Below are 17,088 nucleotides of genomic sequence, written 5' to 3'. Positions count from 1 at the left end.
AAGCAACTCCTTGAAAATGCACAGAAAAAATAAGTAGAGATTGGCAGCGTGAATGGTGGACGACTTGTAGATGTGCATTCAAAAAAATTGTGGAGTTAGTATGAGGAAAACTGAGTGATATCTTCTTACCTGAAGCGACAAGTGAGTAATAACAGATCTATTTTTTCTGTTCTTTGCCAACTGGAACACGAGTTCTCCCTCTGGACACTTGCATGTAGTTTCCTCTGCTGAGAGGAAATAGGAAACTGCTTACTTGGATGACAGCTTTCTTAAGGGCATTTGCCATTATGACACTTGTTTGTCTATTGAGTCTCTATTTGGACTTGCCAGAAGTAGGATAAAGGCAGGCATGCTTACTTTACCTTCTCTTTGGAAAAAAAAAAAAATGAACAGCAGACTAAAGATCTATTCAGTCCTGCTTTTCTCTCTGAATTGCAAACCTAGGTGTTTGCATCCACACAGGAAGTGTGCCCTATCATTGCAAATCYCCCATATAATTCATTGATGTGTTGGAAAGCAAGTGGGATATCATCTGCAAAACTAATGTTTTTGGTAGGAGTTTCAGCCCTTGTGCAGAGAACTGGAACCACAGAAAGCTCATGCTGCACAGGAAGCTGCCACTTACTTGACTGTGCAGAACAATGAGAAATCTCCCAGCTTTGACATGTTGGAAATAATAGTGCAAGCCACTGAACCAGAGAGCYATATGGGGCAAGGCCACCTTGCCCCAAAATAAGCCAGTGTTTCTGTACTAATACTGTTTTGATGTTRCTTAATTTGTATGTTTGTTTAATTAGAACATATAAATATAATCACAGATATATTACACTATTCATTCTGTAGCCTATTTCTCATTCTTGGATGACTGCTGGCTCCTTTTGAGACCAGGAATGTACTGTGCTGCTCTTCTCCTTTCTGCTGCTGGAATAAATAGGGATGTTAAAAGGCTTTTCTATGTCAACATTTTAAGTGGTAAAAATACTTGTTTAAATGTTTATTRCAGACCTACAGAAAGCAGGTTGAGTGTGGGGGAGGGGAACCACTTAGYTGCAAATTCAGACTCTGCTTTTGAGGTCAAGGCTTTGTGCATGTATCTCTAAGTATAAATCTTACCCCTTCTTCTCTGGTTTCTCCTTTATTGGAATAACATTTATGCTTCTGTACAAAAAATATTCCTGAAAAGCAACTGAGTTGGAGTTTGTGATCATTTTGAAGCCAATTTCAAAACATTGTAAAAAAAGTTTCTGCAGTGTGGTATTACATCCATTTTACTAGGGAAAACTAGGCTTGCTGCAATTTTACCTAAAAGGGAAATTAACAGATCCTGGAGGACTGTTTGTAACTGCAGTACTTCAGTAAACTTTCCAGAGGAGTACAAGGTAATAGTTTCAGCAGTTACTCTTGTAGTACAATGAGTACCCTGTAAAGCTTTCACAATAATTTGAACAGAGTTGCCTCTTCATATTTGATTTATTCTTCATTCCCACAGGAAAAAAACAACCAACCCAAAAAAAAAAAAAACAAAAAACAAAAAACAAAAAAAAAAAACCCCAGTGAACCAAAACACCAAATTAAGAACCGCAAACAAACCAAAAGTGAAACAGAAGCCCTGTCCCTCCTGGTAAACATAGGGTGCTTCTCCTGAACCATCTGTGAAGAGGGACTGCCGAAAGGTTGCATTGAGCTGTGCATTTCATAGAGTATCGGTGCCACTCAGATTAGAAGGGACCTAGGGAGGTTGTCTAGTCCAATCTCTGGCTCAARACAGGCTCAGTCTGTGAGCTCTGAGTAGCTTAAGGTCTTTATCCCTTGGGACCTTGTAAAGGGCTAGYGACTGAACAACTTCTCTGGAAAACCTACTCCACTGCTTGGCCATCTTTRCAATGGAAAAGGTTTTCCTTTAATTGTGTCAGAACCTCCCCTGCTTTAAGTGAAGACTACTACGTCTTGACCTCCTGCTGTGTAAGAGGGCTGCAAAGAGGCTTATTCAATTGTTGACAAACAATCAAAAATTTTACCCAGCCTTATTYAGTCATTTTACTTTGCAGTTACTGGCTGCTACTGGGTGTCCTCCCTACCCCATGACTTTTTTTTTCCAGTCTGAGCAGTGTCCTCTCATCCTAACAGGTATTTACTCTTGTTAACTGACCCTTTTGGTGGCCTGATACTGCAACAACTGTGGTTGCTAGAGATGGGCTTTTCACTTAAGCCTGGTGGGGATGGGATGTAAAACAGGAGGAACTTCCAATTCCTTTTGTAAAAAGATTCAGCAATCTTTCATGTTGGTCTCCCTCCAATGGTTGGCTTACCTTTATTTGTTACTTTGTTGTGCAAAGCCTGCTCCTCTTTATCCCTGACTCAGACCTCAAGTGGAATGTTCATGAAGACTCTTTGTGGTTCTGGTCTGAGGGTCACTTGGGAGAGTAGGAAGGCACAGTCTATCCAGAGCCGGACCTAGAGCTGTGACTGGGAAATAATGAAATGCAATTCAAGTGGGAGCTGTCATATCTCTACTGTGTCAGTAGAGTTTTAAGAACATAGGGGAAAAGCAGCAGCTAAAGACAAACCTAAGATTTCATCTTCAGTGCTTTTGAGCTCCTTGAGGCTCTCCCTGATGAAGGTGAGTCATGTGGTGGCTCTGTGTTTGAGGGAACAGAAATCTATGCCCTGGAAGCAAGTTTGACAGAGCTGTTCCTGTTGGATTTCTCAGCTGAGCAAGGTGYTAGTGCTTCAGGGAGAGGCAGGCGCTCTGCCGGTCTGGCATGGTGGTGGGGGCATGGGGAAGAGCACCCTGTCCCAAACTCAGCCTGGGAATACACCCTGGGGAGTCAAACAGAAACGCCTTAATGTCTGGTGATGGATTTGGAGACTTTTGGGTGTCAAACTCTTGAGTTATAATATTAATGTAGTAAGTGCACTGGGGCTTGTGATTGATTTCCATTACCATTGTGGTGGTTTTCTCCTCTCGATAAACAATACTGATTGTAGTGGTCTTATTTAATGACGATTTTTTCTGCCCTCCTACGTCTCGCTGATTCCTCTCCCCGTTGCTTTTTTCCAAGCCTGCATGCCGTTCCCGGTTTCGCCAGCGGGCCTTGCTGRGGGGAGAGGGAGGCTCAGCGGGCCGAGCGTGAGGAGACGAACGGTTCGGGGATCCGGAAACGGCGAAAACGCTGTCCCGAAAACTCCTGTTTTTGCACCCGGTGCCAAAACCCAGCGGCGTTTAACTCCTCATCCCCGCAACCCTTTCCGTCCTGCCCGCTCCCGGAGGAGGCGGAGGAAAGAGGAGGAGGAAAGAGAAGAGCGGGCGGGGCGGACACGCCGCCATCCCGGCAGCGCCCGTGCGGCGCGGGAGGGTGCGGGCGCTGCCCGGCAGGGGGCGCTGTAGCCGCCTGCGCCGCTCTCGGTGCTGCGCTGCGAGGAGCCCCCGCGTGTCCGCCATATTGGCGCCCGCGCCGCAGCCGCCGCGCGTTGTTCCTCCATCTCCTGCCGGCGCGGCCGCCCGGAGCCCAGCGCGGGAGGGAGGGGAGGAGGGAGGGAAGCGAACGCCGGCGCCGTCAGGCGGGAAGCGGGGCCAGGAGGAGACGGAAACGAGCGGGGCCGCTTCCCCCCGCGCCCGCCCCCTGCGCCACCCGCCATGGAGAGGAGGCCGGGCGGCCCCTGAGCGAGGAGCGCACGCACGCACGGACCGAGACTTGCCCCCGCCCGGCCCGGCCTGGCCYGGCCCGGCCGCCATCAGCCGAGAGAAGCCGCCCGGCTCCCGCCTCCGCCGCGACATGGAGGCTGTGAAAGCCTTTAATAGCGAGGTGTGTAACCCCCTCCAGGCGGCCTCCCCTCCTCTGGGCCGGGGAGCGGGCGGGGCCCCAGGGCCCGGCGCCTTCCCTGCCCGCTCCTCGCGGCGGGAATCAGGGGAGCTCCGGGGGGCCCAGGGGTGCGGAAGCGCTCCCGCAGGCCGGCCCCAGGCTCCCCCCCGCGTCGGGCGGGAAAGGGCCGTTGTCGCCGTCCYCGGGAAGCGGGAGGGTGGAGAGGGTAATGGAGACGTCCCCCTCCCCCCCAGCTCCTTCCGCTGTGAGGCTGGGGGCGGCTGAAGGGGAAGAATAGATCTGGCGGCGGGCTGGGGGAAGAGGAGGACGCGGCAGAACGCCGAGGAAGAGGAGGAGAAAGAGGTCTCTTTCCTGCGTCTGGCCTGCCGTGGGGTGGGTGATGCCCGGCCAACTTCACGCAGCGGCCCAGGAGGCTGCGCTGGGCGACAGCGGGTGTTTCCAGGCTCGCCGGGCACGGGGACCGTGCCCTTCCCCGCATTCCCTCTTCGACCGCTCTCTTCCTCCTCGCTTATTATATGTGTATCTGAACCCCGCCAGCGCACACTTTAACACCTCGTGGAGCTTAGCTTTAAATCTGGGGAAGGGAATACAAAGGCRTTGGAGGGTCGTCTCCGTGTTTGAGAGTAATTCTATTCACAGTGGTCAGAATGGAAGCAGACGTTCCCTACATGCTGCACAGAGCTCAGATCCTGCACTGAAGCACTGTGCCGAGAGCGGGCTATGGCACCCACGAACGCGTACATACATATAGGCTGAGGTATTCATACGGCACCTGGCTTCTCTTTTGTGCTGAGAGTTAATGTTTATTTTATTGCCAGATGGTTCTTGTGGCAGTTCTGCTTTGATGCTCTCATTGCGAGAGTTTGTGTCATTTGTATTTTGAAGTTAATGAAGTTAAACAASCAAGAAAAACAAATACATGTAGTTTTCTTACGAAGTCCTACATCTTGCAYAGCAGATTTTAACTTATATTGACCTTAGACAGTATCAGCTCTGGTTACATTGTATGCTTCTACAGACTGCTCACCTGCTGAAGCCCCGAATTGCCCTCTCACTATCCCCCGAGAGCATGTAGTACAGTTTTAATGATTTTAAGTAATACAGTTTCATTTGACCCGTGGTGGAACAGCGTGGCAACCATATTGTTGTTTCTACAAGCACAGTAAGATAGGTTTTTAAATTGAGCAGATACTCTCCAGTAACTCAGGAGCAGTTGTATAGCACTAACTGATAGGCAGTTCTGGGTGTTGCATTTTATGCAGTTTGAGTTCTTAAGCAAAAGAAAGCACACTGTGGCTGTTAAAAGAAAAATAAACACTATAAACTTTTATTCCTGTTTTATTATTTGATTGGCATATGTGCTATATTACTGCGTGGGGAAAAGGAAGGATCTGATCACRAGAACAGAAGAATATAAGTTGTTCAGAACATTTTCATTCTATCAATAGAAGCAGAAGTCTTCCCCTTGATGTTGAAAAAGAGCTTCTGACTGTTTTGCTGAGCACTCCAGGTATAAGCCCTGTAAAAATCCGTATGAGACTTCAGATGGCAACTGTGCTGAAGAGGAGAGCTTTGAATATGCCTTAAATTTTCTAAATGCATGAAAAGCTGTAGACTGTGAGTTGTTGGAAAAGCAAATGCAGAAGATCCGACAGTTTGATCTTGACCAATTTACCTGCTATGGTATAAATAGGCAGCATCTATAATGTAACCTGTGTCTGTATTTGAATGACAGGATGGTTTTAAGGATGCTAAGACTAAACAGACCCCTGATCCTGGAAGTAAATGGTACAAGATTTGCTACAGTTAGGGAGTCCCAAGCGTCATTKTTAGCCACTCTGACACCTCTGTACCCAATGCAGAACTTGACTTCAGCTTAACTTTCCATCATTGTCTTTGGTTGAATTTACCTATGCACATTTTGCAATTTAGAATTGTGAAATGATTTCTAAATATTTAAATTGACYGAAGTGTATGAGTCTATACATTGCTGTTCCTAAATGGTTTTGATTAATTTACAAAATATTTGCACTTCACTTRCAAAATAATTTTCTTCATTTATATTATGTTTTAAGGTCACATTAAGCTCCAGAATTGACATTTGAGTTCTGTTTTAGAGTTTTTTTGGCCTAAGATAGATGTAAATTAAATTTAGCAGCAAATGGGGCAGACTAAATTGTACAAAAACTTTTACCATACTTTGTCCTATGCAGTTTGCATTCGGTTAATAATTTTACAACCATTTATGCAACTTGCTGGTGAAAACCAGATGACGCTTTAGAAACAGCCTTCCGATACATTTTARCACTCAAGTCTGCAGGTTGGGTTCAAGGAACTTCTGGGGTTGATTTTTTTGTTTGGTTGTTTTTTTAAAGGAAGGAGTTTGTTTGGATTCTGCAGTGAAGCTAAAATAAAGGCATTCTCCATCTAGAGAGTATAGCTTACTCCAAAATTATGTGTGAGCTGAGCAATATCTTGTAACTATCCTATATGACAGTCAGGATTGAAGTGCTTAGAATACACTTGTCATTAATATGMTTAGAAAGAAGAATTTCARTTTTATTTGAACAGTAATACTGGAAATAATRGCAGCTATTGCAAAAAGCTGTACAATGCCTCATGATGATACATGGCATTGTCTGTGCTGTACATAATTGTATTTATAAAATTAGTGTTAACATTTCAAGTCTTGGGAAGGGTAAATTAAAAACTGAGAAATAATCAAGCTCCTAAATAAAACATGCTCAGTATTGTTTACATGTAATAGTTGATATTTTCCTATTTGATTAAAACTGCTTGGCAACTGAAAATTGGAATAATATACGACTGACTTAGTGGTGTTGAGGTAATTGGCAATGTTTTGTACCTCAGAGTTTATAATTTGCTACAGTTGGCATCATGAARGCTTACCACTGCAGAGTCATTTTCYTCCAGGCCTCAGTCAGGCCYTGAATTTTTTTAGAAAAGCACAAAATCAGATTCAAGAACAGGTCTTGACAGAAGAAAATGACTGAAGTGTTTCAAATTCTCTCTATGTTCTATAAAATGTATTTTGTTAAAGATGAATTGAAATGGACTAGGGGCAAGCATGTGTATCCTCACAGCTTGAATGCTCAGATGACAAAGGTTTAATTGCAGATACATATAATTAAAATTCAGTATTTGTTATATAGTCAGCTCAGTGTTGAAGTCCTGCTGTTACTATCAACTCTAGCTGGCCATTGTCACATTGCTTTCAGGTACTGTACTTGTAGTTGCTTTTGGGTGCTGTAYTCCACAGAGTTTTCTTGCAATACTTGTCCTTTTTGCAGTGGCAAGCCAAATTATTTTTCACTTTATGATGTGAAGATTGTGTTCAGACAAGTGTGGAAAAAGAAGACCAAGGGATGCTTTAATTCTGAAGTGCGTGTACTTATTTTAAAATTTATTTGTATATTAACATGTAGAATAAATGTAAATAGTTTTACAGCCTCATAAATWTTCATAGGAGTGTAATTTATTTTAGGGGAAACAGAGATCGCAAATTCTTTTTTAAGTACAACACAAAATGGATATTTGAAGTTATTCTTTGTTTGGCCATATTAACTGCATCTGTAAGATTTGAATAATAGGAATCTTGAAAAGGCAGAGCAAATTCAACTTAGATATTTCTTTTAAAACTGCAGTAGTGAGTCACTGATCTAGTTCAATTAAACATAGCATTTCTAATAATTTGAAGTTTATCGGTATCTTTACTCACACATACCTCTTCGTGTATGAGCTACATTAAGTCTTGCTGTTCATGATGTTTATTGATATTTTTGGTTTTGCATTCTCTTTAAAACAAAGCCAAAATATCTCCTGCATAAGCTATGCATTGGTCAAAGAATTGAATATTGTTTTCATTTGGAGTTGCTGAGACTGCTTCTTGCATCTTTGCTCTACAGCCTTTTAGAAGGTTAGTAGTGGTAAAACCGACTCAGGACAGTTTGATAGCATATCTAGATTTGTAATTTACATTATTSAATGCATTGCACAATCATTGTTAGCATCCAGAGCTACAAATTTCAGCTACATTTGTATTTGTCAGTCTATTATGACATAGGAGAGGCAATTGAAAAAAGGACAATTGTATGTTTAAAACAGGTAAAAGAGTAAGGCAAAGCTGGTCCATTGAAGCTCGGAAACAAGAAAGTCATGTGTCTTCTGATTCTTTTCAGAAATGCCTTGTTTGCTTGAGCATGTCTTGTATGAAAAGTTCARTTCCTCTTGTTTGTACAGTTGGGTGCTGATCCTTTCAGATAACAGGGAATTGAACAGAAAACTGTGTCATCATGGAGATTTGAAATATGCTACATCTTAAAGTGTTTTAAGATGATGATGCACATAAAATACTGTAAGGTTAGGGTAGTKATTACAGTTTGTTTAAAGAGTGTTGTGGGTTCCTGTGCCTTTTCTCTTATTGCTTGAAGTATCTTTTAGGGTGTGAGAGTCATAATTAAAATTTCTGCAGCATTGCTAGGTTGATGTTCAGCTGTTATTGACAATGAAAATKATTGTCCTTGCATAGGTCATTATAAAGTACACTGAGCTTTTGGTGTGCATAATGGTTTTGAGAGTCAAGATTATATGCAAAGTGACCATTTGCTATTTTGGGGTTCATTTGTTATTGTGAATTTAATCAGTGATAGAGACACTGATCATTTACTGATAATGTGTTGTCTCTATACTCTARTTGCACTTCATTTTATGTTGGCCACCTTTATCATGATGTTTCTTTAGAAGGTATGCTTTAAGGGTCAGTGAGGAACAGTTCAGTGGTCTRCAATTTCAGAAATGTGACCCTTGGAAATGACCCACATGTTAAATACTGAGCATTGGAGTATGAGTGCATAACAGCACAGAAGGCTAAACCAAATGTTCTGTTTTAGACTACTTTATTTAAATGGCATATTCTAAGTCAAAGAGGTGGATTTTTTTATTTAAGAATGCCAGTTGATGCTAAAAAAAGCTAAATTGTWTGCCTTATGAAGATGCTAAATAGAGATTGATACTGAATAGCTGGGGAAAGTGGGGGGGGCGGGGGGAAGGATGCTTTTCAAAATGAGCAGCCCGGGCTTTGATTAGTGCAAGTAGATACTAACAGTTACATTAAGGAACAGTGAAAAGACATGTAAGSTACTCCCTGTCAAGATAGTTTTCTTGGACTCTGCTGCATATTTCATGTTGGCTGAAGCACCTGAAATATCTGCAGGTTTTTTTTTCCTTGCTGCTGTGACAATGAGAAAACCTGTATCTATTTTCTCTGTCACTATGTTTTACTAGTCATAAAAAAGTGTGTGACCTTCTTTCATATCCTCTGCTGTTTGGAGGACTCTGCAACTATGATAAGTTTAAAGCTTTCTTCTTTTTTGTTTATCTGATACTGCATTTGTCATCTGATACTTGTAAATTTTATTGCAGCAAATTGGGATATAAACCTCTGGTTTACTTCTATTTATCTTTTGTCAGAAGAAAAAGTTAACTCACTGATGCATGCATCTGCATRTGCACATTCAAACATCTGAAAAGTTGTTTTTGTTTTTCATTCTTAACCTCTGGGGTGGATGTGAAAGATGTCTTCCATTTGATTTTGCTGTATAATCCTGTAGTGTTTCTGAGAGAARAAACAGTGAATATTTATATGAATTCCCCTAAGATGCAACAAAATATGTAAGAATTTGTTGGTTTCCTGTTTGCTGTCAGGAGCATTAGGAGCAGTATCAGTGAAATGTAAGTATATTACTTTGTTGCTTTCTAGCAAGAGTTGAACTTTATTTGCTCTCAACTATTTTTAAAAAAAGTATGAGAAAAGAAAGTTCTTTTCAAGATACAGTAAATATTAAATTGATCTTCACCTGTCTCCATGTGTGCTGAGTAAATATTTATAGTTTTAATATCACACTTTCAAAGACTGAACTGATCTTAGATTTTCAACAGCCACAGAATCTTCATTTYTGGACTTGGTAAAGACATGATTATGCAAGTGTGTGTTAATGGGCCAAAATGTTAGTGTTTGGTTTTATTTTGTTGCATATCTTGCTCAAAAACCTGATTTCTTAGTGAAATAGAATAGGACAAATATTGATTAGTTTTCAGTCTTAGATACATCGACTTTAAATTTATATTTGAACTGTTATCTAGATTAGAAGCTTGTGAGCCTGGAAGGGTTGTGTACATCTCCGGATTCTGCAAACACTCTGGTGTTGTAACTGGATAGTTACAAATATCAGTCYTACTTGCTACTCATTTAGAGCACCATGAACCATTTTGCAGTTTAAAACAAATGCCCTTTTGAACTCTCATAACTTCAGATCCTTTGATTGTCACCTRCTTACCAAGATTGTACCTGGGGCTACAATCTTTGACAAAGTWCTTGAAATTATCTTAACAAATCTTATTTGAGTTTGCCACTCTTTGAGTCATGCCCCATCCTTGGAAGTATTCCAGGCCAAGTTTTATGGGACTTAGATCAACCTGGTCTAGTGAAAGGTGTCCCTTTTACTAGAACTAGATCTTTAAATTCCGTTCCAACCCCAACCATCCTATGACCAACAGTCTGTTTTCCTATGGCAGTTGTAGAAGTGGAGTCTGGTAATCCAGATGGCTTTCTTACAGGAAAAAAATAATTTAGAACAAACATTTTGATAAAGCAGTCTTAAAATACTTTAAGGTACCTAAATTACTGTCATACAGATGTTTAGATGTTTTTTTTTCACTTAGGAAGAGGTCTTCTATTTTCTTGTCTGTAAAAATGTTTCATCATTTTGCTTCTGGACAGCCACTAAAAAATTCATCCTGAGTAGCTGCTTCAGCCTTGGTTGGAACCCACATTTGAGGCCTCAGCAACCGCTGGTGTAACTSCATTGTGAGGCTTGGGGCAGTGGTGCATAATTGCACCTGTGCTGTTCATGTGTGCATCCAGAGTTCAGTGAGCGTGGCTTTGAACTAAAGAMGTTCAAAACAATATTAATCCCTCTTCCTGTTTTGGAACTTTTCATAAGTTACATGTGTATTTCTACCAYTTCTTCACTACTTCTGGAGCTACTTTTCTGCAGTCATTCTCTAGGAGCACCGACAACAGCAGTAATTTTATTAACCTTATTCAGGAGCTGCTTCTACACTGTAGGGTACATGTTCTTTAAGGCAAACCACTTCTGTACTAGTACTCATTTTACCTGTACTTGTCATATGTACTGATCAAAAGGAGACATTTTTATAAATAGAATTTTATATGAATTTTTAAGATTTGTGTGAAGTAAGAAGAAATGAGTGCATTGTCACCATGACCCTCTCTCTATCAGATTTATCCCTATCAGAAATGCAAATTTCTTGTAATAGCCTGCTGTTTCTGCTGTTAGGCTTTTGGCAAGTGAGCTGTCATTTGTACAAAAGGGACTATTATGAATATACAACAACTTACCATTTTTCTTTCCACTTTTTTTTTTTTTTTTTTTTTTTTTTTTTTTTTTTTTTTTTTTTTTTTTTTTTTTTTTTTTTTTTTTTTTTTTTTTTTGCAAGAGTTTGCCTGCATAATTTAGCTGGTTTTACTGGGTACAGTTTTTGATTGCATGAGGTTGTTCTTTTCTCTTGTCTTTGTTTATATGAGTGGGTGGCTGATGCTTTGACATTCAGAAATATAATGCAAGTGTTTAATTTACTAAACTATGTGTGTGGAAGGTGGGGCTTGGCACCTTTGTTAATGTGTTTGCTTTTGATGGTTTTGAGGGTTGGTAGARAGTGTTCTGGTTCCCATTTAAAATGGAGGCACAAAAGATGTGCCCCTAAGAGGAGTGGTGGAGCTGAGCTGGATGCAGTAGTAGCAAGGAATGGTAGTTTGGGTGTGTGGTGGCTGAATAGTAAAACAGTGGAGGGGGTAACAACACCTGAGAGGTTGAAGCCACCTATTTTGGTAGTCTTGAGCTTATTTGTTTTAAGRTGGTGTCTATAACATTAGTTTTGGAAGACTGAAGTAAGTAGTGCTTTATAAARAATTGAAACAACTGAGCAAGGTGCATTGCCTTCATGCAAGGAAGTGAATAGCTGTCTTACATACTTGAATTGGAATTTATTATTGAAATAGCATGCATTTTTGGGAAAGGTAATTAGAGGATCCATCAGCTTGCACGGTTCAGTCTGGAGGTTTAGTGTTTCCAGATATTTAATTTAGAGTTGAGTGGTAAGGGTTATTTTTTTATTATTATTATTATTATTTGTATTTTTGCTTTGGTTGTTTTTTTTTTTGGTTTTGGTTTTTGGGTTTTTTTTTAAATTTTTTTTTCCTTCTATGTTTTCAAAGTTTATTTATTGTGTGCATTCTTTGCATTCCTCCGCTGTTATTCTATAGTTTGTTTTTTCTCTTAAGTGCAAAATACTGTAAATTGCTCTCACTAGAAAACTGTTGGTTTAAAAATATGGCATTGTGGCAGGACTTTATGGAGCTTTCAGTGCATAATTTAATAATTAGTATCATATATAAAAATATATGATGTGATTGCAGTTTTTAAAGGMGAAATGGTCATGCTTTTGGCTTTTTCAGAGGATAAGTCCAAAGATCTTAGAATGTATTAACCAGATTGTTGGAAACCAGTGGAAAGACMTAATCAAATCAAAGTCTTTCAGAATACCAAATCTCCTGTACATATTAACAAAACAAAGCTGGTTCACATGAAAAGCAATAGCTTCAGATAACATGTTCATCTTCATAACTTGGTTACTAGATATGCAGTAGTAACCACTTGCTTCTTAAATTTTCACACGAGTGAAGCTGAGCACTTCAGCACTTAACAGAAAATGAACAATATTTATATGACACATTATTGGTTTGAGAAATCAAATCCAGTATAAACTGATTTTTTTWWAAATYTAAAATCATGAAGTTTCATTGTGACTGCAGGGGTTTTAAACTATATCCAAGGTAATATTTTGAATTCAACACAGGACAGTTTTTGTCATGASCTCTAAAAACTGGTGGCAGAGAAAATGGGAGTCTGATTTTCAAAATGTTTAAGATCTATTCCTACATTTTGTATCGTAGAATTGTAGAGGTATGATTGTAGTAAGACTTCTCCAAGGCTTTTAACTCCATGTTGTGCCACACTTAGTTTACCACACCAGTGTGTTGCAACAGGGAGTGAGGGTGCTCTCCAGTTTGGGCAGGCTCCAAGCTCAMATCTGGAAATCTGTGGAGACTGTTGTTGTGACAAAAGCTGATCCATTTTCCTCTTGGTGATCTAGAATTASCTATATAATGATAAAATGTTAATGATGGAAATTAGCCATATGGCAGAAAAGATGAGAAAATTGCATGAAGTGAAATGCTCCCTTTATTTTCCTTGTTTTCTTGTGTGATACTCTTTCATCTGTATCTTTTGATCAATCCTTTCTGTTACTGGGAGTTCAGGCATTGGTGAGATGCTCACTCTTACCTACCCATTTAATTCGGTGCATTTTAGGTCTTCGTAAGGTTTCTGTTCCCATGCAGTAAACACCGCAAGTTACTGTGAAGAGGAAAAGGGGAATTGTATTTTATGACTTAAAAATGTCTGTGAGCACGTGGAGTATGTTCTAGAGACTATCTGAAGTAAGCATCTGTTTTGCAGTTRTGTGTAGTTCAGGAGACTGGAGTCAAATCCAAGTGGTTTCTTTAAATTCCAGTTTTATGTTCATATTTGTACAAAGCAGCCTGTACCAAGAGAACGTAAAAGCTCTCTCTGAAAGTAATAATGATGATGGTTCAAAGAAAATTATAAATGGGCTGGTGGCTCAAATATGTGAAAACTAAAATAAAATTTTGTTGTTCTATCTCAGATTGTTTGGGTTCAGTATATTTGAAAGTCATAATTGTGCTTCCTTAAAACAAAAGAAGTAGGAGAAGCACTGCACAAATGCAGTGATGGTAACATCCGACTTCGTGTTGGTATCTAGTGGGCTGGAGGGACTGCTGTATGACTTTTGCATCTTACTTCAGTTRGTTGCTTGTACAGTAGTTGGCATGAATATTTAAATGTCCTGTTTTAACAWAAACAGTGACGTATAATACAACTGATGTGTAGGGAGGGGTTGAGCTTTTCATGTGACTGTCCTTGGTTGCTTTTAACTTTTTTTTTTTTTTTTTTCAAAAAAAAGGAACAGTCATTTAGATATCAAGAAAATTGACAAATTAAAATTCACATATTTTAATCAACATTATAGTTGTTGATTAAAACCACGTTATTCACTTTGCTTTTGAAAACAGTTGCCTTTATGTAGTTGCTGTTGTGTTGCAAGCCWCTTCTGTACTTTTTTAATGTTGGATTTTGTCAACTCATCTTGGTTGATTACTGGACGAATTGAATTTTTTTTTTTTCCCTTTAAACTGTAATACCTTATGCTGAAAGGAGCATCTGTCATTCTGGTCATCCTGCATGCACATCTGTTTCATGCTATTGAAATATGAAATAAATGATCTTGATTTATTAAGGTATTATGTATTAGACTTGACTTCTAAATATTTAGTTTGGGTTTTTTTGTATTGAAATTGCAGATATTTGTTGGTATATATGATATCTGATTAATGTCATGYCATTATTTCATGTCTTTTTAGTGTTGTGTCCTGGTAGCAGCCAGGGAAAACTTTTAAAATGTTGCTGTAGAGATTTGTGATTGACACCCCTCGCACTGGTCATAATCTCATACTTAAGAAATGGACTGATGGAGTATCAGTGTCAAAATGTTTATTCTCTTAGCTGCTGTATCAGTGTTACAGAAATTTGTCTGAGTATCTGTTCCTTTGTATCACATGAGAATGTGGAATTGTTCACAGCCTTTCAAGCCTTGTGGTGGCAAAATTATATGACAAATTATTTCCTTGCTGCTTTTTCTGTCTTCATTAGATGTAGCAGAGGTATGAAAAGAAAAGGCTRTATTAAGTACAGGAGCAGCTGTCTGGCTCTTTTGCCTCTTGAATAAGAGCACTGAAAGATGTTAGAATTAAGTGCTGGGCTTTGTAGGAAGTGCAGTGTGCCTTTGTGTTCCATGGATATATGTAGTAACTTGCTCTGTAAGTGACTGCCCATGCTCACGGGATGTAAGTTCATTTGTCTGGTCTTCACTTGAGAAGCTTTAGGCTGTAGCTTAGCATCATGTAGTACTGCCTTGTAAGTTACATCTATTTGAAATAGGTAATTTTGCTTTTTACAGGTATCTACATTTTAAGGACTTTTGTAGTTATGGTTGTAATGATAAAACTATTGTTGCATTACAGAATGATGAAAATTTGACATATGCTGATAAATTCCCTGACTTCCAGTATGCCTTCTCTTGAAAACCCCTTTTCTCAACAGAATTTAAGAAAAAGTACAGAGCAGAAATTCACTGCTTTATATAGAGCCTCAACTGGATCTTTTACATTTCCCATCAATCCCAACATACAATTAATATAGCTCATTAGATCTTTAAGCAAACCTGTGGTTTTTTTCCCCAAAGTTTGGAAATAGGACTTGGTTTATTTAAAATTATATTGGAGAAAAGGTTAAATGCTGTTAAATGTTGTTTAYCTCTACATACACTGGAATATTTCCTTTATATATAGTGTCTTAGCTCTCAACATCATTACTTTATGCACAAATAATTATATTGTTTTGTCAGAGGAAAATACAGCATTGTGAATATAATTGGCTTTAATTGCTAGCTTGGTCCTGATACATAGATGTACATTTCTGTGGGAAATCTGTGTACTGCACTTGAACCTCCTAATTCTGAAGGAGGTGCATGAGGAAAAGGCACTTTTCCCATTGATACAAATATGTGTATCATATAATAAATGTATACAAAATCCACGTGAGGACAATTTCCCATCTWTTTCCAGATAATACTGATTGAGTACTGTGGTAGAGTGGTATGGAAGAAGTGCTTGTTTAAGGATATGATACTAAAATTTGAGCCTTAATGTTTTTTTTGAGGTTTTTTACCTAATGTAGGAACACGCAAGGTACCTCAGTTGAAGGTGATGAGAAGTAAGTAGGGGAATTTGATTTTGTTAAAAAAATTATATAGGTATGATRAAATTAAGAAGAACTGCTGTGACTTTTATGTAAGAAAATAATTTGTTTTATATGTATTAGAGTTCTTTGAAAGAATTAGAGAGCATGTGGACAGGGAAGAATCAGATAGTGCTACTTGGATTTTCAAAAAGTAATTGAGAATATCCATTCCCAGAGGTTTGAAAAGAACTTGAATTGCTATGGAGAGTGCATCCTTACATTGATGGATGAYTGCTAAAAGGGGTAATGGAAGAATCCGTATATAGAAATAAATKGTTGTCTTTTTTCATGATGGGGTCTTATAAGGCAAAAATTTTGTTGATGGTATTAAATTATGGAGGATTTYGGTACTGAAAGGATTGCAGAAAGACATTGCTGTACTGTTCGATGGCATCGTGCAATTTCATAAAGTTAAATGTGGTAGTGTAGTTTGGGTAAAGAGTATGAAAAAGGCAACCCMGTCTTTATGGGCACTGTAATTATGTCATTTGTTAATTCATAAAATCTTGCAACTGAAATGGAAATGTCTGTTTAAAGATCAGCAGTAGTCATAATAGCAATTAAGAGTCCTGGAAATTATTGGGAAAGAACTAGAGACTCACTATACTGCCTGTACTGTTTTATCTTACTCCATGTACAGTCTGGTTTGTACCTCACATGTTGGCAGAACTTCCCGTACATGGRACAGAATAGTCAAAGAAATGGAACATTTCTACTGTGTGAGAAATGGTTAAATATCAATACTCTTTTCAGGCTAGAACAGAGGTGACTCGAAGATGAGGAGATAGGKATCTGTTTTACTGGAAATACAGAAAAGGTAAATCACTGTATTTTCCKGTGCAGAAGTTAAGTAAATCCAGTGTCACTAATAAGCACAGGTTCAAATCAAGAAAAGGGTGTGTCTTTGCACAGATTTTGATTAAACTATGCACCTTTGCTAAAAGATGTTACACATGCTGAAGATTTACATGTACTGAAAAATAAATAAATTTGAATTCCCTGTATGGAGGAAATTCAGAGACTGAAAAAGATCAGTTGGTGCTGTCTCAGGAATCACTGAACTGCAGCTTGCAAGGGGCTAAAATAATTTACAAAGAAAGTAAAAGAAAACTATATGTTACCTTTCATAAACATCGTCTGTTGAAGGCTGTTTCTGTTAGTTTTTTCTGAACTAGTGGTATTCTCAGTAAGCGATAGATTTTCTACCATGCCTTAGCATAAAT

General features: G+C 39.1%; 1 protein-coding gene across 1 annotated transcript in view; it reads left to right on the top strand.

Annotated features, from left to right (window-relative positions):
• Nucleotides 1-3,367: 3,367 nt before the first annotated feature.
• The window catches only part of SCAF8 (SR-related CTD associated factor 8), an 88,796-nt gene continuing 75,075 nt past the window's right edge, over nt 3,368-17,088 (top strand). Inside the window, exon 1 of the mRNA XM_057364878.1 lies at nt 3,368-3,806. Coding sequence (XP_057220861.1) covers nt 3,777-3,806 — 30 coding nt within the window. The 5' untranslated portion in view covers nt 3,368-3,776. The remainder of the gene's footprint in view (nt 3,807-17,088) is intronic.

The sequence above is a fragment of the Malurus melanocephalus genome, unplaced genomic scaffold (genome assembly GCF_030028575.1).
Source record: "Malurus melanocephalus ecotype Western Australia unplaced genomic scaffold, MMel_1.1 scaffold_43, whole genome shotgun sequence".
Lineage (NCBI taxonomy): Eukaryota > Metazoa > Chordata > Aves > Passeriformes > Maluridae > Malurus > Malurus melanocephalus.
The sequence above is the reverse complement of the archived record's forward strand: the minus strand, read 5'-3'. Positions and strand labels throughout refer to the sequence as shown.